The sequence below is a fragment of the Bidens hawaiensis genome, unplaced genomic scaffold, assembly GCF_021521415.1.
Source record: "Bidens hawaiensis isolate Kalapana, Puna unplaced genomic scaffold, B.hawaiensis_p1.1 tig00021833_1, whole genome shotgun sequence".
Classification (NCBI taxonomy): domain Eukaryota; kingdom Viridiplantae; phylum Streptophyta; class Magnoliopsida; order Asterales; family Asteraceae; genus Bidens; species Bidens hawaiensis.
Window position 1 is genome coordinate 114,614 of NW_027493388.1, and position 26,990 is coordinate 141,603.

Here is a 26,990-nt window from a genome sequence, read left to right on the forward strand (position 1 = left end):
TTCACTCTCTCTTAATATATAGTAGAGATTAACCATCTAATATAAACACCAAAAACTAATTAGTTTAGGAAATAAGGAATTGATAAATTTATAAATATTAAGATTATGTTATTAATAGTAGAGAATTAAAAGGATGAAGTATTTAAAGATTGAAAATAAATACTATTAATAAGTTACCATATTTAATCAAATGAATTAAAAGTCAAATAATTTGTTATAATTAGTATTAGAATTAAAAGTGACATACATGTAGGTTTATATAAGCTTCATATCTCATATAATATGTAGAAAAAAAGTTATACGACCCTTAAAAGTTAAAACTTTGTATAAGTATGAAATATTGTCGCGGTTATCAACATATATATTATTGGTTAGGAAATAAAAAAAGAAATAATTTGTACAATCATGAACCAATGACACGTACATGTATATGTATGTATATATATATATATACCTGTGTGAATGTATCGATGAGGGCGTCGGTTACCGTTCCGTGAGTCTTGCGTGATCTCATTCTTCTTCTTCATCAACTTTCTGGTCGAGATCTGCTTCTTGCTGTTCACACCAATCAATCAATCAATCATTAAACATTTATTATTATCATCATGTAAGCTCACATTCACAATATTATTATTATTATATATTAGTATTTGTAAATATAGCGAAACTTCTTCTTCTATAGTGAACGATTTGGTTAGATCTGGTTTAGTGTGTTCATCTGCTGAATCCAACTCACTCGTTTAAACCTCAATTCGATACGAGTTAATGCGTAATTTGATCTAGATCTGGTTCCTATTTAGGTTTAATGTGTATTAGTTCATCGTCATTTTGGATCTGATTAGTGTTTGGTTAGTTCAACATTTGATGCTGATGTTGATCATGATCTTGTTAGATTATTAGTTGATTATGATTTATAAACCCTATCTGATTTTAGGATGTTATTTTCTAGGGTTAATGAGATTGGTGATCAATTAGATTTGCATTTTTCCTAGTTTGTTAGTCATCCTGCATTTAGGAGTGTAAACGAGCCGACCCCGAGATCATCTCGTTTTGGCCCGTTTTAGCTCTTTTTCTAAAGTTGAGCTCAGCTCGTGAATTATGCATTAATTATTTATATATGTTTTTTTTATTATTTTTATATATTTTGAGAAAAAACCTTAAAATGAGCCTAAGCTCGGATCGAGCTCGTGTGGTATACCTACCTTAAACGAGCCAAAGCTCGGCCGTGTAGTGTGAAATTAATACATAGAAGTCCAAAACAAGTCAGACTTAGAAAAATGTAAGGCTTGATGAGCCTAAACGAGCTTCCCATACAAAGCTCGAGCTCGGGCTCGATAACTAAATGAGCATTATTTGAGGCTCAGGTTCGGGTGGAAATATAAAAAGGATCGGCTCATTTTGAGCCTTTTGTTGATCTGATCTCGAGTAGCTTGCGAGCGGCTTGGGTCGTTTGCACCTTACCTGTATATTTCTTTAAAATGATGTCTAGATTTGGCAATTATGCTTTCATAAAGGTTTTACATCATGTGAGGTTTTACTTAAATTTTGATTTGTTTACGTATGGACAGATCCGGTATGGCTAGTTACACACCAAAGAACATCCTGATCACAGGGGCTGCCGGCTTCATTGCCTCTCATGTTGCTAACCGGTTAATCAGAAACTATCCTGATTACAAGGTTGTTGTGCTTGACAAGCTTGATTACTGTTCAAATCTCAAGAACCTCAACCCTTCCAGATCATCTCCCAATTTCAAGTTTGTGAAGGGTGATATCGGTAGTGCTGATCTGGTCAACTACCTGCTGATCACCGAGTCTATTGATACCATAATGCATTTTGCTGCACAGACTCATGTTGACAACTCATTTGGCAACAGCTTTGAGTTCACAAAGAATAACATCTATGGCACTCATGTGCTTCTAGAAGCCTGCAAAGTCACAGGGCAGATCAGAAGGTTTATTCATGTGAGCACAGATGAGGTGTATGGTGAAACAGACGAGGATGCTGTTGTTGGTAACCATGAAGCTTCACAACTTCTTCCTACAAACCCGTATTCGGCAACAAAAGCCGGTGCAGAAATGCTTGTTATGGCTTATGCCAGGTCATACGGGTTGCCTGTAATCACCACAAGAGGAAACAACGTTTATGGCCCAAACCAGTTTCCAGAAAAACTTATCCCTAAGTTCATTCTGTTAGCTATGAGAGGTCAGCCGCTTCCGATTCATGGTGATGGTTCTAATGTAAGGAGTTATCTCTACTGTGAAGATGTTGCTGAAGCTTTTGAAGTGATTCTTCACAAAGGTGAAGTTGGTCATGTTTACAACATCGGGACCAAAAGAGAAAGAAGAGTTATCGATGTTGCAAAAGATATGTGCAAGCTGTTTAATATGGATCCTGATTCAAGCATCAAGTTTGTTGAAAACCGACCGTTTAATGATCAAAGATACTTTTTAGATGATGAGAAATTGAAAAGCTTGGGTTGGTCTGAAAGGACAATTTGGGAAGAGGGTTTGAAAAAGACTATTGAATGGTACACGAGTAACCCTAATTGGTGGGGCGATGTGTCGGGTGCACTTTTACCTCATCCAAGAATGTTAATGATGCCAGGTGGCGTTGATCGGGTCGTTGACGGGCCTGAAAATGCTGAGTTTGATTCGGCTAATTTGGCGATCAATACTTCTCAGATCGGTGTTCAGGTCCCAAGTTCAAAAACTAGCTTAATTTCCAAGAAACCAACTTTGAAATTCTTGATTTATGGGAAAACGGGTTGGATCGGTGGGTTACTCGGGAAATTATGCGAAAAGCAACAAATTCAATACGAGTATGGAAAAGGTCGGCTGGAGGACCGTTCACAGCTTTTGGCTGATATTCAAGCAATTAAACCGACTCATGTTTTCAATGCTGCTGGTGTTACTGGTAGACCGAATGTTGACTGGTGTGAATCACATAAAACCGAGACCATTCGGACCAACGTTTCAGGCACGCTTACTTTAGCAGATGTTTGTAGGGAACATGGGCTGTTGATGATCAATTTTGCTACTGGATGCATTTTTGAGTATGATGCTAAACATCCAGAAGGTTCTGGAATCGGGTTTAAGGAAGAAGACAAACCCAATTTTATCGGGTCATTTTATTCAAAGACCAAAGCCATGGTAATTAGTGTTTAATGTTTACTTATTAGTTATTTGTCGTAGTATTTAATTCATATGTTACAATTAAGGGTGCGAATGAGCCGAGCGGAGCCTGAGCTCGTTTAGGCTCGAACTCGGTTCGTTTAACTTAACAGATCTCGGGCTCAGGTTTATGGAGCTTTATTTCTGAAGCTCGAGCTTGGCTCGTTTGTTTTTTTTTTATCATATTACGCTATTTTATAATTATTTACATGAGTATATGCTACTTATTATTTTTTGTTATAATGTATTAATTAATGTTATAAATAAGAAGTTCATTTAGGCTCGTGAGTAGGCTCGACCCGTTTATGTAATATGATATATATATAACCATCTATTCATTTGTTCACAGGTTGAGGAGCTTTTGAAAGAATATGATAATGTTTGCACGCTTCGGGTCCGAATGCCGATATCATCCGACCTTAACAACCCACGCAATTTTATCACTAAAATAGCCCGTTATGATAAGGTCGTGAACATACCAAACAGCATGTCTGTTTTGGATGAACTTCTACCGATTTCAATCGAGATGGCTAAACGGAATCTAAGGGGAATCTGGAACTTTACGAATCCCGGGGTTGTGAGTCACAATGAGATTCTTGAAATGTACAAGAAGTACATAAACCCGGGATTCAAGTGGGTGAATTTCACATTGGAAGAGCAGGCGAAAGTGATAGTGGCCCCACGAAGCAATAACGAGTTGGATGCATCAAAGTTGAAGAAGGAGTTCCCGGAGTTGTTGTCGATCAAGGAGTCGTTGATCAAGTACGTGTTCGAACCGAACAAGAAATATTAATAATAGTATTTGATTCTTTCTTAGAGACTGAAGGTTCACTTGTGTTTGGTTACTTACTACTACTACTGCTACTGTATGATTCGGATTATACATTTGTAATGTTTACTACTGAGGTTATATTTTAGATTCATCATCGTTTGTGTCAACTACATTGATTAGTTGAGTATTTCCTTCTTTACTATTTGTTCAAAACCGCACGCAGGCTTGTACGATTGAATTTTCTATAAATTTTATTATTTCTTGGTATAAGTTTCTATGTTGTGTGTGAAATCTTGATATTTTCATGTCATGTAGAGAACTAGTAGCTTCCTCATGTGGTCCTTTAACAGACAATTAAATCTCCTTTAAAGGCTATATGTGTCATGGTTAATGATATGTGGTTGAATGACCAGACCAGGGCTTGGTCCCCAATGGTCTCAAAATTGGTTAGGACCGGTTGGACATTTAGGGGTAGGTACACAAAAGTAAGTATTTGGTTGTACTGTTTTGAGATTTAATGCTGTGCTAGTTTAGATAATAATGATAATGACAATGACAATAAAAGGTTATTAAAACACTAGAAATTGATGACTGCAACATCAAGTCATAATAACTAGATAGTGACTTTGAAAACGCTTATCCGGGGGGCGATTAGTTAAAAAATTGTTTTTATTTATTTTTTGGTTTATCAATCATTGATAAAAGCTGGTTGCTATATTGAATTTTGAGAGATTATTGATTATATGGAAGTATGGAATGTGTTTAATTTTTTTTGGTTTACTTAGTTTTATCCATTTAGTGATGGTTAAAATACTAAATTATAATAAAGATTTAAATAGATTTGCAGACCAATTTGTGTTGCCTAACTTGTGAATAACTTCAACTTGCAAATTTCATAAATACAATTGCTTTCAAAATTAGTCATAGACAAGCTTTGTTGTTAATCAAACATTAAATTACCAAAACAATAAAACCAATTAATAGAATATTTATGCTGATGGACTTATAATTCTTTGTGTCTCTGGAGGTGTAATGACAAACCGAGAGGCTTGACTAGAAAGAATAGGTGAAGAAATTTGCTAAATGGATGATCAATGTCCATAAATGCTAAATCATAGATCGAACCACCAAATTGGAAAAACTCGATGCTAAGATATATGTTAATCCATAATCTTTTATTTATTGCAGTAGCATAAATATAATGTTTAGTAACGTCTATAAAACTTAACTGTAGATTAAACTACAACATACTTTCAAAACCATTTTTTATAAGAACCATATAAACTTTGTATGGTTAAATTATAAAAAAAAAAAAAGAAAGAAAAAAAAGAAGATTATATAGTTTATACAACTTCCTAGCCCCTTTTAAGGGGGGCGGCCACCCACCTTAAAAAAATAATTCTATTGTTATATGTACATAAAATTCCCGATAGCCCCCCTTAAAAATCCAGATCGCCCCTCACAAAAAAAAAATTCTTTGGTCCGCTGCATCTTGCCACATCTAATACAACCAGTTCATGTTAACTTCATAACCATCTTTAAAACATGTTATGCCATTATTCTAAGGAAAAAAAACTAATCTAAAGTAGCTTTTAGCACTAAAGAACATGTACTATGATTCCCTAACGTGGGATGAAATTTGGTCACTAAATCTAATATCGACACGAAGCCAAAAACAGATCACATTAATCATACACACCTACCACCACCACCATGAGTCTTTCACATTCATTTTCTTTCTTTTCAAAACATAGCTGGCATTACTGAAGAAACACTAACCGTACCCCGGGCAGATTACGGGTAACCTGGGGGTTAGATAGATGTTTCCCACGAGGGGTTAGACCCGGTAAAGATGGTTCTTCTGATAACCTGCAAAACAGACACCGTGAGCTTGTCACTGAGAAGGGGGGGGTTCCTCCTTGTGACCATCCTCCGGCGTGAGAATCAGACTAGATTGCTCTTTAAATATAAATGTATATTAAGAGATTGCTAGAGCAGATATCAGGTATAATATGATAAGATATGTTGAGATGAGATGGTCATACCATTTGTGGTATTTATAGCCGAATGTAGGTTTCCAAGGAGGTGTGGCCGGCTGCAATAGTATTCCTGTTCAACCAACAGTGGCCTACGCACGTGCCCTGCTGGTAGTTGGTGGGTAGGCAGCGGCTGATAGTGACCAGGCCTGCTGTGTACTATTCATTTTCCACCAACTGCCGGCTATGCACGTGGTATGACAGGAGTTGGTGAGTAGGCAGCGGCTAATAGTGACATACAGTACAGGAGCATGCTGCTCGCCATACTGTTGTCAATAAGCTGTCGTATCTTTAGTCAGATCTTTTGCCCATACCTCGTCAGGTACGGTACATAAGATCTTCCCGTATCGTACAGACTGGCTTATGGGCGGGAGTATTCCCCCTCCCGCCTTTGTGCGGGATTGTCCCCGGCTTTGCTCATTCCTTCAGGTGACACTGAGTGATTGAGAGCTAAGTGCCTTGTGCGTATAGCCATGCTGGGCGGGTGGCCTTCCCTGATGGCTTGTATCCGAAGCTGCGGGAACAGGCGGAGTCCTTCACCATTGGGAGGCATTTCCTGCGGGAACAGCTTGCGTACTGCGCGTAAGGACGTCACGTCTCTGAGCATGGTGGGTCCTGCGGATTCAGTTGTTTTCTGCGCAGACGTCCCTCTTCAAGGTGAGTCTTGCGGGTCCAACTGGGCTCTGTTGGGACCTACCTCTTCAAGTCCCCCCAGTCCAATGTTCTTCTCATGAGTGTTTAATAAAGTGAGGTGAACTTTTGGACTTAAGCAAAGGGTTTTGAAAAGGGGTTTTTAAGGTTTTCCATGGGGATTCTTCCCGCGGAGGTCCTTGTCACTTGCAGAAATTCCCGAGTTTCCTGCTTGATCTTTGGGTATGATGCGGGTAGGTCTGTAACCTCCTCGCAAGTCAGGAGCGTTGAGTCCCACTTGTGTGGATTCTCCATGGGGTTTTGGTAGTTTTGAACATAGTGATCAATTATGTTAAAACCACCAATTCCATCCTGGAGCTTCAAACAATGTAGTTCTCGACGTTCCCGCTATGCGGGGATGTTATTTCCGTTTCCGCAAGCATTGCCCAGAAGATCCTTCTTGGTTTCAATTCCCAGCGGAGCGCTAGGTATGTGAAGGGTTTTGCCTTGACACTCTACCCGCGCTCGTCTTACGGTTACTTTACTTCCAAGGTATTCCTGGCGTCAATTCCCTGTGGGTGCTAGGTATGTGAAGGGTTTTGCCTTAACACTGTACCCGCACCCGTCTTATAGTTACTTGGTTGCCGAGGTATTCTTGGCTTTAATTCCCTGCGGGTGCTAGGTATGTGAAGGGTTTTGCCTTAACACTGTACCCGCATCCGTCTTACGGTTACTTGGTTGCCAAGTTATTCTTGGCTTCAATTCCCTGCGGGTGCTAGGTATGTGAAGGGTTTTGCCTTTACACTGTACCCGCATCCGTCTTACGGTTACTTGTTTGCCAAGCTATTCTTGGCTTCAATTCCCCGCGGGTGCTAGGTATGTGAAGGGTTTTGCCTTAACACTGTACCCGCATCCGTCTTACGGTTACTTGGTTGCCAAGGTAAGGGGTATTTTCCCGCTTACTTTTGAATCTTTTTGAATTTTTTTGAAATTCGAAGAGTTGGTGAAAGGATAAGAACAGTCCAAACCTCTGAAACGTCGTGCGACGGTTTCTTCTGACTGTGTCAGGACGTGCAGGAAGTTATGGTGACGTGACAGTACATGGTCATTCCAGACGCTTTTTTAGGCGCGTGGGCACGATTTTTCGGGCGCGTGGCCGCGAAATTAATGGTATGCGTCCTGTCAACAGCTGTTGCCAGCTTGCTCTTTGCCACGTGTCATAGTTTCATTGCACCTTCGATTTCTCTCTCTTCCGCATTAAATGCATCGCATTAATTGCGATTAGTATATAAAGGGGGAGAGGGTTCTTTGTAATCCACACTTTCACTCTTCTCTTCATCTTAAGAACGATTTCCGGCGAATACTCATCTTTCAGTCGAGCATTCTCTTGAAATCGTTTTCTTTTCTTTTTGCAAGATGTCGTCTCGTGATCTCGAATCTACAGCCGATGACAAAAGTACTGCTGGCGAGTGCCAGTGTGCTCTGCCTGGCGATCTGTATCAGTACATCGTCAGGAAGTTCATGCTCGAGTCTCTCGAGCCTGAGTTTCCTGAACCCCACCAGACGCTGTATGATGCCCCCAGAGGCAAGATCGGGGTTTATGCTGCATTCTTTGTTTATGGGAATCTTAGGTTCCCATTGACAAAGTTTGTTTACCGTGTCCTTGAGAGGCACGGTGTGCACCTGACAGAGGTGCACCCGATGGCGATTGCCAAGATTCGGCACTTCGAGTGGGTGTGCCGGATTCTGGGCATTGAGCCCTATGTTGACCGCCTGATGACCTTCTACACTTGGAGGTGCATCCAGGGGTGGTACACGTTGATAACCCGGATTAAGGGTTTGAAGATTTGCGCAACCGAGCGCAGTCTTCGCTCGTGGAAGCGAGAGTTCTTCTACATCTCCGCTCGCGCCATCCCCCTTGCCATGAAATTTAAGAACGGGCAAGCACTTCCCAGCCTTCACGCCTCCAACTACGAGGAGGCGGAATGGTTTTCGAAGATATCCCGAGTCCAATCTCCGGTTTACCGGTTTGCGGAGTCCGGGATGGTGATGCTGGGGATGAGCCGGGTGTGGAAGGATGCGGATGCGCATAAGATCCCAATCGTCCTCGAATACGGTTCGAACTCTGTTCCTTACGGTATGCTTTGTTTCTTTTTGTTGATTTAGAATCTCTTCTAACTTTTTTCCTGTTTATTTCAGAGGGGAACAACTTGCAGTCGCTCCTGAACCCGTGGGAGCTGACGGTCCCGCTCGGATGGGTACTCGCGCTCTAGACGAGAACGAGTTGCCCATCCTAGAACAAACGGCGGATCGGTTCGTGGAGGTCTATCCGCTAGGCCACGAGATCTTTAGCGCCAGGCGGCCAGGTAAGGCGCTATTCGACTCTCAACCCCTCAATGTTGAAACCTCTGCTGGAATTCCTTTAATCGTATGTTCTGATGAGGAATCCGCAGATGGTCCTCCGTTGGTGCGGAAGAAGAAGGCTGCCGGCGGGAAGGGGAAGGAGAAGGTGGCCTCCACTGCCGATCCGGCGCCTCGGTCTGATTCGGAGACCGAGAGCGAAGAGGTGGCGGGGAATCCCGGTGGTGATAAGACCACCGCTCCGGAGGCTGCGGCTATCACCTCCGGAGAGCCCAAGAAGACGACGGTGAGCGGCGCAAAGAGGCCGGCTCCATCGGGTTCGTCCCCGCCTCTCCGTACCTTTAGGCTCAAGAAAACCCGTAAGTACAAACTTCCTTTATCTTTTAACTTCATAGTTTTCCATCATTAATACTTATCTTCTTTACGCAGGCGTGGATGTTGACGCATTCCAGGGTGGAGCGCAGAGGAGTACCTCTCCGCCAATGACGGTAGGCTTGGTCAGCCTACCTGAGGCGACGACCCAGGCGCCTGCGCCTGCTTCCGCTGGTTCAGTTGCTCACTCATTTGAGCCGACTGTTCCAGCTGTGATGACGTCACCGCCGGCTGTGAGTGCTATTTTTACCGCATCTTTCACCGAGCAGGCGGTTACATTTGCTGCGGATTCCGCGGCGGCGACCGCGGCGGCTTCTACCATGCCTCCGTCATCGGCAACGACGCCCGAACCTTAAGGTATGCATGGGGCTTCTCGCCAATCTCTGCATCCTTCCCATCTGCCTGACCTTTTGGATGGATTTCCCTTGGGTTCAGGTGATGGGTTTGGCGGCTATCGGCCTGTTATTGACCCTACAGGTGCGTAGGGTTCTTTTGGCCCATTTATATATATATTTTTTTATCATCTTTTCCTAACTGCTTTATGTTTTTTGCAGTGTCGGATTCCAATGAAGTGTATGTTCCACGATGGAACATTCGCCGAGGAACAACCCTTCGCACCCCTGTGGAGTGCGTGGAGTGGGCTCGTCACGCTGCTCCCAGTGGTGCGTTGGGGGAAGCCACGGCTAGCTACCATGAGGGTAGGCTAACCAATGAGCTTCGGGTTCTCCTGGCCCGGATGCAGCCGCGCGTCGAGCTGCTTTGTCGTGAAAACGACAAGTTAAAAGCAGCTCGCATTAAAGAAGTGGCTCAGGCGCGGGCTGTCCGGGAGGAGAACCAAAGGCTTTCCGCAGTAGCTGCGGAAAAGGAGAAGGCCTTCAAGGCCCTTGAGGTTGAAGTTCAGGCCCGGCTCGAGGCCCGTTCCAAGGCTGCCCAAGCTGTTAATGAACAGCTTCGGCTGGCTAAGGAAACTGCAAGGAACGCAACCGAGAGGGCCACCAAGGCTGAAGCTGTTGCTGAGCCTCTACGCGTGGAGAATAAAGAGCTTAAAGCCAAATTAGAGGCTCTCCAGCAGGCTCATGATGCCTTGGCGATGGAAGACGCCAAAAAGCTCCAGGAGATCTTGGACCAGAGGGGGGTGCTTGACCATACTGAGCGGAAGCTAAAGGGCGTCGAAGAGGCTGCGGCTAAAGAAGTGTTGCTTGCCAACCTCAACAAGAGTGAAGCCGAACGCGCCCGTAACGAAGCTCAAGCTGCCCTCCAAGAAGCTCTGGTTGCCAAGGAATGGCTTCTTCGATAAGCGTTGTCTCAGGTATGCTTTTCATGTCTTTACGCTTTTCTGTGTAAATAGAAAAGGTTCTGATACTTGTATATTTTCTTGTAGGTTGTGCATCGGGTCTTCTCAGAGACGTCTTATGATGATGCTATGAGCGCAGCCCTCAACGCTTCTCATGAGGATGGGGAAAAGGCCGGCTTCCTGCTTGGTCTAGGGTTCGTTGAGAAGGGCATCCCGCCTTCCAACTTCCCTTTGTACAATGTTGATACTGAAGCTGTTTACGACCAAGCAGTGAATCAGTACGCCGCCTTCCCGCATCCGGTGGTGGAGAAGGTGAATCAAGTTGCTGCTGCTGATGATGGGTTAGCTATCCTTAAAGCTTTCCTTGAACTGCCACGATCTACTGATGGTGCTGGTCCAAGTGGAAGTGGCCCTGAAGCCTGATCCCGAAGATCCCTTCCCACTGCTAGGATAGACTTAGCTTGTATAGATTTATTTTCTTGTAGGCGGGTAGTTACCCGGCCATTCTTGTAATGAATCATTGTGAAATATAAATCTTTTTGCGGGTAAGACCGCTACTTTCATTGGATTCCTTGCTTTGTAAACGTTATATGACTTGCATACTTTAGTTTAAATTAGCAATTTTCCAAGTGTTTAGAATAAGTTAACCTTTGAACGTGGTAGATAATAGGTTGAAGTTTTGCTTCCTCTTTCGTGATTGTGCGGGTAGGACCGTCACTTGCACTTAGTAGGATGGCTAAACTTTACCTACATCTGACCTGCGTGGAGGTTTTCCTCATCTTTTTTTGAAATTTCTAAGTATTTAGGATAAGTTAACCTTTGAACGTGGTAGATAATAGGTTGAAGTTTTGCTTCTTCTTTCGTGATTGTGCGGGTAGGACCGTCACTTGCACTTAGTAGGATGGCTAAACTTTAACCTACATCTGACCTGCGTGTAGGTTTTCCTCATCCTTTTGTTAGAAATTCTGTGTTTTGAATAACCGTTCGACGCGCGGTTGTTAATAGGTTAGTGTTCAGTTTCCTCTCATGATTCATGCGGATAGACCGGCACTTTCATTTAACGGGATAACTGAACTTTTCCCCTTCAACTGACCTGCGTGAAGGTTTGCCGTTTTTTGGGTTTATGCGGGTTTTGCCGCCTTCCCCACGCAACGACTTTCCACGTATTTATGCGGTGAAAACCGGCATATCCGTGTTGAATAAATAAACCGTTCGACGCTCGGTTGTTAATGGGTTAGTGTTCAGTTTCCTCTCATGATTCATGCGGATAGACCGGCACTTTCATTTAGTAGAATCTGAACTTTTCCCCTTCAACTGACCTGCGTGAAGGTTTGCCGTTTTTTGGGTTTATGCGGGTTTTGCCGCCTTCCCCATGCAACGACTCACACTTATGTATGCGGTGAAAACCGGCATCAGTGTTGATAGTTCATAAAGTATATAAATGTAAAATCATCAGCGTCGATGTTCTAAGGAGAATCATTTCCATTAGAAGTGGCTCTTGGCCTTTTCTTTACAAATTTGGAATTGATCTACATGCAAACTGTGTAATTGAGCTCCCTTCCATGTTGTTGGGATGGGAGTGCCATCGAGCCGATACGCACCTGGTTCGGGATCTCGTTCTTTACGCAGCATGTAGTCTCCACATTGAAGCTGGAATTTTATTCGTGTTTTCCCCAGCTGGGGTTCTACACGCATCAGCCTGCTCAGCGTTCATTGCGCCACGAGGTGTGCGAGCGTCCCATTTCTGACAAATGCTTCGACCATGTCTTTTACGTCTATGCATTCTTCAGTGTTGTGGCCTTTTGTCCTGTGAAAGTCACAGTATTTGCTCCGATCGGCATTGTGACGATGTCGGATTATTGGAGGCTTTGGCCATGGGAGCTCCTCAGTGGCGAATATCTCGGTGACGCTTTTGGTGAGCGGCGTCCGTCTGGAGTTCTGGTTTGACTGTACATTATCCCTTCCGCCTAACCGATGTTGTAAGCCGGATGAGGTGTCAAAGTTTATCCTTGACTGCCAAATGCCTAGCTTCCGCTTTTTGTTTAATCGGGCGGTAAGGACGTTGTCTTCTCTTGTTTTCTGGGTGTAGAGGTTTGTGCTCTGTGGGAGATCTCTACCCAGTTGCTTCTCCGTTTCCGCAAAGCGTTTAGCTGCTGTCATGATGGCATCCCATGTGGATGGCATGCCATCTTTACCCGTTAAGGTGCGGATGAGCTCTGGGTCGTTCGCGCCCTGGATAAAGGCAGCGCGAACAAGATCTTCGCTAATGTTACCCAGACTTAGCTTCTTCGAGTTGAAGCGAGTGATTAAGTCTAGCAAAGATTCATCTTCCTCTCGAATGCATTTGAGGATTGTCCATTGCTCCTCGGTATACTTTCTTTGCTGGCTGAAGTGTTGGCTAAACTTCTGTTGGAAGTCTGCCCAGTCGTAGATGTGGTTGACCGGTAGACGATCGAACCACGCTCTAGCAGCCCCAACAAGCGTCATTTGGAACATGTAACACCACGTAGGTTCCGTCCAACTACTGACGGTTGCCCCCGCTATGAATCTGTTCAAATGATCATCTGGGTCAGATATACCATCATACGTGCCTATGCTGGACATTTGTTTGGCACTTTTTGGGGCAATTGCTTCCGCAATGTCCCTTGCAAATTTGGACGTTCCCGCATTTGCAACGTTTGGTCTGAATGTTTTGGAGAAGTCACGTGGACTTCCACCTGTGTTTTTTGGTTTGAAGGCTTCTCCAAAATGCCTTCTCGGTTGGGAGTCCGTCTCCTTACGCTTCCCTTTTGCCCTATGGCGAGGGTTCGCGTCGGAGTCGGATTCTTCCGAGTCACCGTCCAAGTATTCTTCGAATTCGTCAGCCTGTTAGACGGAACGCAAGCGTTCGTCCAACTCAGCTTGGAATTCCTTCTGACGTGCCTCCGCCCATGCCTTAACTTCATCGAGTGTTTGGCGGGGGAGTCTGGTTCGTTTCTCTAACTGGGTATCGGTGAATCCCAGTGAGCGATTATTTACTGCACTTGCCCCAGCTGGGGTAGTGTTCGTAAAATTTACTTCACTTGCCCCGGCTTGGGTAACCGGGGTAGTGTTTGTAAAGACTGTGTAGCCGGTATTCCCCCCAGTAGCTGGGGTTGTGGTTACCGGAATTTCTTTTACCATCTTTCCAGTAGTTTGAAAAAACTGGAGAAAAATGAAGTTCTAGCTTTATGCACGGATGGCGCCAATGAAGAAACACTAACCGTACCCCGGGCAGATTACGGGTAACCTGGGGGTTAGATAGATGTTTCCCACGAGGGGTTAGACCCGGTAAAGATGGTTCTTCTGATAACCTGCAAAACAGACACCGTGAGCTTGTCACTGAGAAGGGGGGGGGGGGTTCCTCCTTGTGACCACCCTCCGGCGTGAGAATCAGACTAGATTGCTCTTTAAATATAAATGTATATTAAGAGATTGCTAGAGCAGATATCAGGTATAATATGATAAGATATGTTGAGATGAGATGGTCATACCATTTGTGGTATTTATAGCCGAAGGTAGGTTTCCAAGGAGGTGTGGCCGGCTGCAATAGTATTCCTGTTCAACCAACAGTGGCCTACGCACGTGCCCTGCTGGTAGTTGGTGGGTAGGCAGCGGCTGATAGTGACCAGGCCTGCTGTGTACTATTCCTTTTCCACCAACTGCCGGCTATGCACGTGGTATGACAGGAGTTGGTGAGTAGGCAACGGCTAATAGTGACATACAGTACAGGAGCATGCTGCTCGCCATACTGTTGTCAATAAGCTGTCGTATCTTTAGTCAGATCTTTTGCCCATACCTCGTCAGGTACGGTACATAAGATCTTCCCGTATCGTACGGACTGGCTTATGGGCGGGAGTATTCCCCATCCCGCCTTTGTGCGGGATTGTCCCCGGCTTTGCTCATTCCTTCAGGTGACACTGAGTGATTGAGAGCTAAGTGCCTTGTGCGTGTAGGCCATGCTGGGCGGGTGGCCTTCCCTGATGGCTTGTATCCGAAGCTGCGGGAACAGGCGGAGTCCTTCACCATTGGGAGGCATTTCCTGCGGGAACAGCTTGCGTACTGCGCGTAAGGACGTCACGTCTCTGAGCATGGTGGGTCCTGCGGATCCAGTTGGTTTCTGCGCAGACGTCCCTCTTCAAGGTGAGTCTTGCTGGTCACTAAATCTAATATCGACACGAAGCCAAAAACAGATCACATTAATCATACACACCTACCACCACCACCACCACCACCATGAGTCTTTCATATTCATTTTCTTTCTTTTCAAAACATAGCTGGCATTACACATGAATCTTAATTCTTAGTAACGTGACAATTTATACCATTGAAGCTAACAAAAAGCTTTATGACATTATAAAAATAAAAATGTTGTAAAAGTACTAATCCCCACATTAATTAAACCACTTCATACCAAAACTATATTCCTACAACATGTATTCAAGTAGCTTGAGTAAGATCTCGCAAAAACGAAACGACGTCATCCGACGACTGTAAAAGGTACCTCGCGTGTGTACGCGTGCGTCCGACAGCACACGAAAAATAATTATCCGCTTTCAAATCTAGAACATTCCACGACACCTTGTCTGCTGACACGGATGACCGTTTTCCACCATTCTCAAAACCGTTACTTCTGTTAAAATTAGTTGTCCGCTTGTTATCGGGCTTTTGAGATGATTTTGGCCCGCTTTTACCGGGCCTTTTGTCTCCCGGGCCCTTTGCAGCATCATTTAGTTTGGGTCGTGGAATACCCATGCTGTTATAAGGAAGCTCAGGCTCAAAAAAGGTGTAAATATCTTCGTCCTGAAAAAATATAAAATTTAAATCAAATGAAACATTTTGTTATAAATATTAATATTAAATATTTAGAGTACATACCTTTCCTAGAAAATGGCCGACACATAGGACGTAATCGATTGGAGATGAAATGGATTTGCTATGAACTATTTCCCCTAATATACGAACGATTGTGATACCCTGTAAAACATTGTGCAAATATATTATATTTCGTCCAGTTTACCTTTCGATAGGTCAGCTTGAGTTATGTTCTATCTTTCACGGATCAAATAGATAAAATCAAAGAACTAACTTCGTCAAAAGGTTTCCGTCATATGATTAATGCAAAAACCTTCTAAATCATTTTATTGAAAATCTTTTTTTGTTATTATTGAAATGGTATAAGTTTTGTGAGCATATGTGATATACTAATTGATTATAAAAATGGTCAATATCATACAAAACCAACATATTTTGTCATTCTTATATGAAAAGGTTACTTCACATAGATTTTGGTGTATAAAAGTTCTAGCACACGTCAAGCAAACACGAAAAAGACCCTCAACACTCGTCTAAAGTTCATGTACTTGTGAAAAAATATATTTAAAATAATGGCTCATTACCACAAAAAAAATTTAATTTGAGGAAGTGATATCCAACTATTTTGTAGAAAAAAAATTATATAATCTTATTTTTACGAACTTAAGCGGAAACGAGCTATTATTCTAAATATTTGTTTCACAAGCACATGCATTCTAGACAAGTGTAGAAACTGGGTTAGGATATTGTTTCATGTTTTGTTATATTTGCATGAATAGTAAGCCAAATTATGTTGAGACATTTTTGTGAAAAACGAGAAAGTATGACATTAACCCTTACAAAAATTAAATCTTTTTGGACAAATGTGTTGTGGGTAGCAAAAAATTGTCTTTATTAACCCGTTATCCAACCCACCAGACCCAGCAACTTAGCCATCGTGACCAAAACTATATTTTGGTCGTGGTTTTCTTATATTACTAACTAATAACTACTATCATTATAAGCTATATAAAATCATAATCATAAGGTATTTAACAAAGTGAGGCATTAACCTTAGTTACACCAGCCGCTCGAACCTCAACAGACCGGCTACCTTGTACAACATCAACAGATGCATTAGATATTGGGCCTGTCCACAAATGTTGCAGCATGTCTCTGGCTTGAAGCCTCCCAAATTCAACATCTGCATTTGAGTTTTAGACTTTAATGACCCAACAAAAAGCCCAAAAAAACAACATAATAAATTAATAACAAAGGATCATAAAACTCAAATAAAGAAAGTTGAAAATTACCCGCATATTTGTAATTCCAAACAAGTGATGTCTCACGAAGCTCAAAATGTGATCGAGGTGTTCGTTCAGTAAAGTACTCAAAGACATGCTGTTGTGAAAATTACAAAATTAATATTATAAAATAGGGTTCACATGTTTCGTCCTTTATTTTTGGGGTAACTTGCAGATCGTGTCGTTTAACTTTAATAAGTACAAAAAACGTCCCTAGAGTTCATGGGTTGTCACATCATTCGTGAACATTTTCTGCTAGTCATTTTAAAAATGACTATTTTACCCCGCCCTGTGTAATATTCACAAATTTAAAAAATGATTTATTAAATAATTAAAAAAATTTATAAAATATAACATGATTAAAAGAATATAACAAAAGGTAAGAAAAGAATAAATTAAAAGGGCAAAATGGTTATTTAAAAAAAACTAACTATAAAGGCTAACCCCAGTTAGTAGAAAGGATAAAAAGTGCGAGAATATATGAACTTCAGGGATGTTTTTCACTTTTTTGTACTTAGTTGAAGTTAAAAGACGATCTGCAAGTTAATACATAATATAAATTACTGAATAAGAATACAACCTTAACGCTATCAACCCATTCCATATTTTGATGTTCAGGCATAGTTGTCATCCATGTTCCTTTAGTGGACCGCAGAAACATTCCATTTTCAGCCGCCAACCACATGTTAAACTCGCCAAAGTTCTGGGAAATTAATGAAAATATACCTTAACATTCTCAAAACAAATTCAACAAAATATTAAAAGTTAAATAGAAGTAGATTAAGATTTAAGATAATAAATACATCATCCAATACAGTTCGGTCACTTCCACTGAGGACTACAACGGTTGTATGTGGATCATTGCAAAGATTATGCAGTGATTCTTTTAGTTCTGGGTGCAATTTAAGATCCATTTCTCGAATCTGATCACCACCACGCCTATCGGGAGTATCAACTGGTTCAGTTAATGTAGCACTGAATCCCTGCAGTTTTTCAATAGTTTGAAACATCAGAAAATAATCAAAACAAGATAATGAAAGGATTTAATTAGTTTTACTTATGGATGGTTGGATACGGATGTATTACCAGTATGATTAACCGATTACTTGACTGCAAATAACGCTCGATAGCCTCTTCAACTGGCAGTGGTGGTGGAACTTGCCGTATCCTTTGTTGTGCTTCAACTACAGTATCGTTCAGTTCACTACAACAGCCAACATAATAATAGTTCATAAAAAGTCAACTCTTACATAAAGAATGCTGGCGAGTCAGACAGATTCAACATGTACCTTACAAAAGTTTCAGCCCACTCTTGAGCAGTATGGGTTGTGACATGTAAGAAGTTGTGGCGATGGCGTTTTTCTCTCTCTTCGGCACTCATATTTAAAGCTTGGCCTATTGAAGCTGCAACTTCGGTGATGTTCCATGGGTTAACAAGAATAGCCCCTGCACCAAGGGATTGTGCAGCACCCGCAAACTGCACGTACACAAAAACGTAGGTAAGAACTGTAAGTACCATTATGGACACATGTTTTAACTTTTAAATGCATGGGTGGCACTTAAATGCATTTGAATTCAGATTAGTTCTTACAATTCCTATTTATATGTAAGTTCTTTTGATTCCATTTTTTATATCTACATATATGTAGTAAATGTGTGAAGGTATATATTAGAGGTGAAAATCATAACCCATTCTGCAAAATGTGGGTTGATATGGGAAAATTTTTTACATGTGTTCATTTGGGTTAAAATTTAAATCAAACCAGACAACGGGTCAACATGGACCAACTTAAACTATACAGCGTGTCAAAACGGGTACTCTTATAAATCATGTTAATTTGAAACAGTCTTGAATGGGTTAACACCACCCACAACTATTGTTTGTCTCCATCGACCAGTCCTCATCGTCTGTTGGGAGGTCTCCACCGACGCATAAACCATGGAATCCAGATGTATATATAAATGTTCCTTAACATCACAAAAAGTAAATTTAAAGAACTCCAGACGAATATTTTTTATAGCATCAAATCAAAATTCAAATGTTTTAAAAAATATTTAAACCAAAATATTTCATAACAGCAAATCAAAATTACAATTTCAACAAGAGTCCAGTTGGGTTAGAGCCTGTTTGACCCAACGAACATTTGAATTGTGATGTTAAACCCTAAGTTTGCACTATATGACACATACAAATAATATAAGCTAATACAAAGTTTATGATACCAATTAGTTACCTCACTTAAAATCAGCACCCCTCTTTTAGCATCTTGGCATGCCACAAACTCATAACTGACAAGATTCATTCCATCCCTCAAAGATGTGACAATTGCTATATCTGCCAATCACACATTTATGTAATCCAGATTCACAAACTTGGTTATATGAATTATAAAAAAATACAAACAAGAGAGCTATGGGTTAGTACCAGTGACAGCATATAGTGCACATAAAGCAGAAAAATCCAATGATCGGTCCTGCATACATAACAGAGTGATGGTAAAATTTGATATTAAGTATAGTGTGTGTAAATACACACACCAAAAACTGAATAACAAAAGGCAAAAGGCTAACCAGATGATGAATTGGAACAGTTGTAAGTGTCCCGAATCTTCCATTTATTCGGCCCACGATTTCATGGACTTGACTTGTGAGTTTCTGATCTGCAATATTACATTATTGTAAACCATAAGTAAAACAACAAAATAAAAAACTGAAAAGTTGACTATCTTGTAACTTATAAGCTTACATTCAGGAACATCTGTTCTTGTTGGTACTGCAATCTGTAACAAAACCACTTTATCGCGCCAATATGGATTCTCTTCTAAGAATTTCTCAAATGCAAGTATCTTTTGAGGAATCCCTTTGATCATATCTAATCGATCAACACCTAACATTACCTGTAACACGAACAATCTTGTAACAAATTTACATGTTATAAAAAAGCACATTTTAATAAAAGTGATGTCACCTTTCTCCCAGAAAATCTCTCTCTCAATTCTTTCATATGTTCTTGAACTTGTGGGTTCTCAAGTGCACGAATGAAGCGATCCGAATCTATACCAATTGGAAACTATACACAAATAAAAAAACTTACATTAGAAAAAATGATAATAATTAACACTAAAGTATGTAACAAATTTAATTTAAAATTACCGCAGCAACACGAGTGAGTCTCCCTTGATCCTCTACACCTTCAGGAGTACCTTCAAGTCCAAGTATACGAGTACAAGCACTAACAAAGTGTCTCGCATAATCATACGTGTGAAAACTGAAAAATACTCAACAAATTAGCATATGCCATCATGCATGAAAAACAGTTAACATATGTTATAGCATATCATAAACATACCCAACCAAATCAGCAGCAAGAACCGCACGTAAAATCTCAGAACGAGAAGGTAAAGTCCTATGAATTTCAGAAGATGGAAACGGTGTATGAAGAAACCAACCGACTTTCATGTTACTGTTGTGATCTTTAAGACATTTTGGCAAAAACATAAGATGGTAATCATGGCACCAAACAACATCACCTTCCTCATAATGTTCGTTTACCACATCAGCAAACATTTGATTCGCTTTCTTGTATGCTGCAAATTGTGATTGGAAGCTTCTAGTTGTTGCCAATCGGTCTTCTTGTGGAAGACCAAGGTAATGAAAAAGTGGCCACAGTATGTTGTTACAATAACCGTTATAATATTGATGCACGACTTCTTCATCAAGAAACACCGGTATACACCTCTACAACAACAACAACAATAATAATTATAATAATAACTATAACCAATGCCCTTTATAACAGTAACCAAGTTTCTCAGTGTCCCACTAAAGTCGGTCAAAGTTTTTTTTGTTTTTCTAAAGTCACTCAATTTCAGTAGGTGTTCCAATTCTATATTTCTAAAAATCTTAAAGAAAATTAAGATTAAGAGGCGAATGAAACGTATATGAGTCTTTGGTTACCATTTAGTGATTTTTCTTTTCCAGTTTAACTTCAGTTTTAACAATTATGAAACCTGTTGTCTTCACTATTACCTCCTACTTCAAGTTAGCTGGACAAAAATTGTCACTCAGAAAGTAGTACCTTTTCAGCCAATGCTTTGGTCAGTGCCCGCTGCCCGGGCTCATCGGGCACATTTACACCTGCCCATCCAATCCATTTTGCTTCAACCTCCTTAACACCTATAACACAATGAAATGAAACACATTGTATTGGTTTTTAGATTAACTTTTATAAGAACAAAGTAGATTTGAAAACTAACCGAGGAGAGCGCTGACTAGACCGCCAGCACTAACTTCAAGGGACCAACTTTCTTCACCTCTTCTAACAGCAGAAACCGGGAGTCTGTTAGCAACAACCAACAACCGTTGAGTAAAAAGTCCACCATCCGGTTTTTCCCAACCGTCACGTGCAGCAGATGCGCCCTCTAGATATTGTTCCAACAAATTATCACTAAACTCAGTCCCATCATTACTGTTTAAGTCATTGGAATATGAAGCCCTGCTGTTCTTTCTTAGCTCTCTTTCTCTTAATAGTCTCTCTATTCGACTTGATGGAACCGACGAGGAGTTGCCATTGTTGTTATTGTACTTATTTCCCGGCATAACTGTTTTCTAACCAACCTCAAAGCAGTTGTATCTACATTATGGTTAAAACAAAGAAACATAAAAATATTTAATTCATTAACCCCTAAGTTGAGGCATGGAATGAATATTAATTAGATAAACAAAAGGGCATAAAATGAGATAATAAGGAGAATAAATGGGATCCACATAACAAGAATAATAATAGCAATCAGAGTACTACAAATGGGTCCATATTATTTCAGTCCAAGATTCCAGAACCCCACATTTAAAATTCATCCTAATTTAATAATACTATGAATCCATAACAAGAAACTTACAAAAAAGTTTCGAGATTAATGAAAAATAAAGACATTGCATGTAAAGAAACCCTATAAAGTGAATAAAGATGCAAACTTTAACAAAATCAAGAAGGACCCAGTTGGCATATGGATTCAAGAAAGATGAAATCAAACACAGCTAGACTCACCAAAGTTGACTCATTTTGATGGTGGGATGGAAGATTTGGATCAATTGAATTGAGGGTTTGATATTGAGATTGAGAGAGATGAATAATAATAAGAAGAAGAATTAAAGATGGAGAAGGAGCGTTGGGGTGACATAGTGGGAGAAAGAAAAGAAGAGGGAACAGTTGGATCCTCGTGTACGCTTTACAAGGTCTATGTCTCTCACACAGCCATGCAGGCTAACACATCAATGATTGGTGATAGATATCATCAACCTTATAATTATTATAATTCATCTGTTGTAGTTAGGGTGTGTGACTGTGTACATCATCACACGTCATCATGTGGGTCCGTGAGAAACAAGTCGAGCTATCTGTCACTCTAACACATCATACATGGCGTATAATTTGATCAAACAGAGTCTTATATGCTCGTATAAACATTACATCCAATAATATGCACACGACCCCTGTAGACTAGACGTTGTGGCTTCACGTCCCTAACCACATACGTTGTTAACAAGGCACAACACCGCATCATGCTTGTCAAATTGGGGCGCCAAAAGTGGGGAGCGCTACCTCGTTAATGGTTGATTGAGAGAAAAAGAGACGGGGCCGACCCAAACCAACCACTCACACTTTTCTTAATTCACTTTTTTAGTTAAACCGCAACGAGCTTGTTACATGATAGGTTAGTTAAAGCTCACTACATACCTTTTAGTTAAACCACAACGCATAACCTTAGATTGGCTCAATTGTTGCTTGGCTAAGTAACAGACCCAACCCGAGAGTTAGGGGGTTATAATGACCAACTAATGGTTTATTAAAATTTAATTGTTAGCTAAGAAAAAGTGTGTGTTTAGTTATGACCCTTATTTTGAAATTAAACAATAAACATAAGTATTTAAAGAAAAATCAAAAGAAATGTATTTTATGAATGCTTACATAAGTAGAAGTACACATCACCAAAAGAGGGGACACGTAGATACTTTTGCTAAAAGATGATAACAACCCCTCCTAATTTTTCCGGTTAACCGCCGGCGTTGCTGAACGAACGATTTTCATTTTTCAATCAAAGTGGAAAGTGGTGTGCTCTGGTGTCAAATATTAAGATCTTGACCTATTTTTTTTGTTCAAAATATTTTTTTGTTGTTTTGCGGATGAAAGACAAGCAATACTTTTTAAAGGGTCATGATTAGATCCCTAAAGAAGGAAAAATAATCAGTCCATGTTATATAACTTTTTGGGTATCAAAATATCTAATTAATTATGTCAACAATAAAACAAACCAGCTGTTGTTATTTTAAGAAAAATGTTTAATCACGTGCTTTAAAGAAAAGTGACTTTGCTAAAAATATATGTTTTCCTGTTTCATTCAACAAAGATGGAACTTACGTACATAAATGGAATTGGCAACCTTTTCTACTATATATTGAGCCCTTATCAAGAGAGTGGATAATGTTTAGAAAAGAGTGAGGATGGATGTTTTTATGTAAAAAATATTAAAAATGGGCTATATGTGAGAATGAGAAGGAAAAGAGAGGGGATGTCTTTTCAAAACGGGTCGGTTTTGATTGTAAAAGAAGCGAAGTTTTGACATAAATGATCTAAATCTGTTTTATAAAGCCTATGATAACTTTCTTTTATTTTGTATGATAAAAAGTTATTTGTTTTTGCATATGTTATCTTTGGTATTTAGGGTATGCGTTATCAGAGGTGTGAGTTGGGCTATGTAAAAAACAACATTTTACGACACATAATCACTGACTTAGCAAAAAGGCTATCACATTTCACACCCACTAGGGCCACCTTCCTCACGTAGGCCCGTTACATGCCGTGTGTGCTACTTCTTCATGCCACCGTTGTAGCAATGTTCTACGCACATTTACATCCACCACACGGCCACACCCCCTCGTGCCCCTCTCTTATATAACACATACCCCTTAAAAGTCACTTTCAATTCTGTAAAATCATAACTTACAATGGTATGTATATGAAGTTATATTTGGTTTAATAAGTATACGAATTTACAAGTAATAATGTAATATGTCTTTAAAACCTAAATAACATCTAAGGTTGTAAGCAGACCGAACTGAACCGGACGATACCTTGTTCGTATTCGTCCATTAAGCTTTTGTCGGACAAACGGGCGGTTCACAGACACCTTACCGAACAAATATTTGTGTCCGTCCGTTCATTAAGGAATTGAGTTTGCCCGTGCTCGTTTGTGTGCTTTCAATAGTATTGTAAACGGACGCTAACAGTCACTAATGGACAAACAAACACCAATTGACACTAATAAACGTTAATGGACAAACAAACATAAACATATAAAAGTATTTAACATACATACTAATGAACATTACACCACATGATATCTAAAACACTTAATACTTAACATAGTAATCAAATACATAATCATATCAAAATAATTTTTTGGTTTGAAAATCCGCAAACTTTAGTGTTTCAAGGGAAACAAGCTTCAACTTCATCTTTCTTCAAGGAATTTCAACATACACAACACTATTAAACAGACGTTACTGGACGCAATCGGACGTACGTTCACAAACACTATTGAATGAACGCGGCCTTTGTCCGTGTTCGTCCGTTAAGCTTACCGAACAAAATACTTTTGTTCTTGTCCGGTTAGCTAACTAAACGGACGAACATAAACGAACTTCATATCGAATGGAAGCCAGAAGTTCGGTTCGCTTAATGCTATCATATTCATTCAACTAAAAGAATTAAAATAAAAGATATTCAAACATTTGGAAGTTCAGATTTACACATTTTCATAATTACATTAAGTTCGGTTGGATTCAAATAATTCTAATTATTAACTACCGTCACCTGTTCTAACTAACAAAATATTTGTTGGTGGTTTCATCTTTTAACATATTTTCTATCAAAGGATCTTGATCAACAGAATCCTAACATTATTAAGAGCCTCTTCATAACTTTAGATTGGACATTTAAGAGCCTTTTTTTAGTAAAAACGCTAGTTATTGAGGTCGCCGGACCCTAGAACCACAGTCGGAGTTAGTTGGTGGTGTTCAAGTGGTGGGTGTCATCGGTGGTGGTGGTCAGCAGTGTTGTTCAAGTGGTGGTGGTTGGTTGGTGGTTTGGTAGTATAAGCCTATACGAGTCATATAGGCTGCTAAAAGCCGAAAATCTAGTTTCTCCATGCATATGATAGGCACACAATATTTATACGGGTGGTATAAGCCTATAAAAACAAATTGTATTTGTATATATCACCCCTTTTTAAGTTGGTTTAATCACTTTATACAGTTTATGAAAACAAGAAAGCGAATATGTCCAAGCTCTATGACATCATTATATCAAAATAGCATAATTATTGTTTATGACAAATAACTTTTTGATATTCTTTTTTAAAAAGTAGATCACCTTCGAAAACTACAAAAGCAAGCACAAATATTATTGCGAGAAAATACTCAAAAAAAATATAATATTAACAGCTTATTATATATCTTCCTAATATTTATCGATTTAAGCCCTAATTCCTACATAAAATCACTCTAGGTAGCTAATAACCGTGGTAACTATATATGAACACATAGTCGGTAATCGTTAACGAAATCCAATTCTTGGAGCAATTAGAACCAAACGAATAATCTTAGATCTGATGAATACAGAATAGAGTTAATAGAAAGCAAACCTGTACGTCTAAGTATTGATTAGGACCTTGTAGAAGTTTGGTAGCTTCTGGTGGTGGATGCAGAATGAATCTGAGACTGAGAGAGAAATGAATGAAAGGACGATTACAGCTTATAGCATGTGTGAATGGAAGGTGTTCATAATATATATATAATAATATTATAGGAATAGGAATAGGAATAGGAGGAATCGTGAAAGCATATATGATTCGATTGAAATGAGAGTAGGTTCGGTCGAGTGGTGTTTGAATTCATTCCATTCCATTTGATACGTAAGTTTTTGGTGGAAGAGCAAAGCGAAGGATCGGCTTTTCGAGAAAAAAGCTGATTTTGGTGGCTCTGGTGGATTATCATTTGGAGGGAATTTGTTCTTCCGCCTTTTGTTTTTCGGATTTTTAAATTGTTTTTAAATTGGGATACAGTTATGCTCTAATTTACAGTGATTGCAGGGGTGGTTAAAAGTTGTAACTTGATTTTTAAGTGGTTTAGAGTAGAAACCATTGATATGAATAAACATGAGGCACGGATGAGATCATCATCGTACTAAAATTATCGTTAGCGAAAACATGCGAGTCCTGGTGTTTGGGTGGGCATGGGCGAAACACGCCTGTGTGGATCTTATATGAGTGTCCCTTCTTGTTGGGTTATAGATAATGGGTTTGCTGCAGGCAAGCAGTGTACGTTAACAGACAAAGTTTTTAAACACGAGAAAGCTTGTTTAGAGAATTCACATGTGTTTATCCCTTTCGCTTTTGATACATACGGGTTCCAGGGGCGTCTCCGAAAATTTAAATACCTCGGCCGAACCGAAATAAAAAGGCCCATAGGCCTTAACGAATAACGAAATATATAAGCAAATTTTTATAAATGGCGATTAGTGTTATAACAATAAACATATGCTGGATTAGTAGGTGTACGGATGTGTTAGTAATGGAAACTAGGTATTCTGCCATCTCAGATGACAGAATATGACAATTAATCACGTTTTAATGTTTTCAAACTAATTAAGTTAGTAAAACATTATATATGAATCAACATCATCTCTTAATTTGTGAAGACACAATAACTAGTTATGCGTAACCAGTTTCAAATGTCATCCATTTTAGCTTGGATTTATATGTATATATATATTTTTTTTTTTGAAACTTAACTTTCATTGGATTTATATGTATATACACACCATAAATCTATACTATTAGTTCCTTATAAAGCAAGTATAAGGATTAGTTATATTAGTTTGTAAAACTTAAAGGTTAAGAGTGTTTTTGTTTAAATTAATATTGAAATAATTAAGGGACCATTCTTGCCATAAGTTAAAACTTAGATTTGAAAATCAGCACCTGCGTGAGCTGCGTTTCCTTCCGACTCCAACTTTATTCCGGCTGATGAACTTATTTTTCCGGCAGGTGTAAAACACCAAAATTAAAGACCAAATCGACCAATTGATGGTGTCGTTTGACTCAGGATCTTTTACCGATAAATATATATACATAAAAAAGTTTTGGCCCTCGAAAATTACGTGACCCGGCCGAAGGTGC

The 26,990-nt window shown here is 39.9% G+C and overlaps 2 protein-coding genes across 3 annotated transcripts; one reads left to right on the top strand and one right to left on the bottom strand.

Annotated features, from left to right (window-relative positions):
- Window positions 1–588: 588 nt before the first annotated feature.
- On the top strand, window positions 589–4,160 carry LOC143564193 (trifunctional UDP-glucose 4,6-dehydratase/UDP-4-keto-6-deoxy-D-glucose 3,5-epimerase/UDP-4-keto-L-rhamnose-reductase RHM1). The gene is made up of 3 exons (XM_077051545.1): window positions 589–607; window positions 1,569–3,150; window positions 3,521–4,160. The coding sequence occupies exons 2-3, from the start codon at window positions 1,576–1,578 to the stop codon at window positions 3,962–3,964; spliced, it is 2,019 nt and encodes a 672-aa protein (XP_076907660.1). The 5' UTR covers window positions 589–607; window positions 1,569–1,575; the 3' UTR covers window positions 3,965–4,160.
- Window positions 4,161–14,988: 10,828 nt separating this feature from the next.
- On the bottom strand, window positions 14,989–25,523 carry LOC143564195 (alpha,alpha-trehalose-phosphate synthase [UDP-forming] 1-like). 2 transcript variants are annotated; one of them, XM_077051547.1, is made up of 18 exons: window positions 25,455–25,523; window positions 21,009–21,385; window positions 20,831–20,928; window positions 20,102–20,490; window positions 19,906–20,020; window positions 19,721–19,822; window positions 19,499–19,649; window positions 19,324–19,412; window positions 19,178–19,226; window positions 18,987–19,087; window positions 18,042–18,229; window positions 17,839–17,956; window positions 17,556–17,735; window positions 17,333–17,455; window positions 16,762–16,849; window positions 16,522–16,652; window positions 15,533–15,631; window positions 14,989–15,457 (listed from the first exon to the last, which is right to left on the bottom strand). In XM_077051547.1, exons 2-18 carry the CDS (start codon window positions 21,349–21,351, stop codon window positions 15,095–15,097), a joined length of 2,727 nt encoding a protein of 908 aa, XP_076907662.1. In that variant the 5' UTR covers window positions 21,352–21,385; window positions 25,455–25,523; the 3' UTR covers window positions 14,989–15,094. The 2 variants fall into 2 exon arrangements, with proteins under 2 accessions (XP_076907662.1, XP_076907661.1); XM_077051546.1 differs by lacking the exon at window positions 25,455–25,523 and adding an exon at window positions 21,800–22,022.
- Window positions 25,524–26,990: the final 1,467 nt, after the last annotated feature.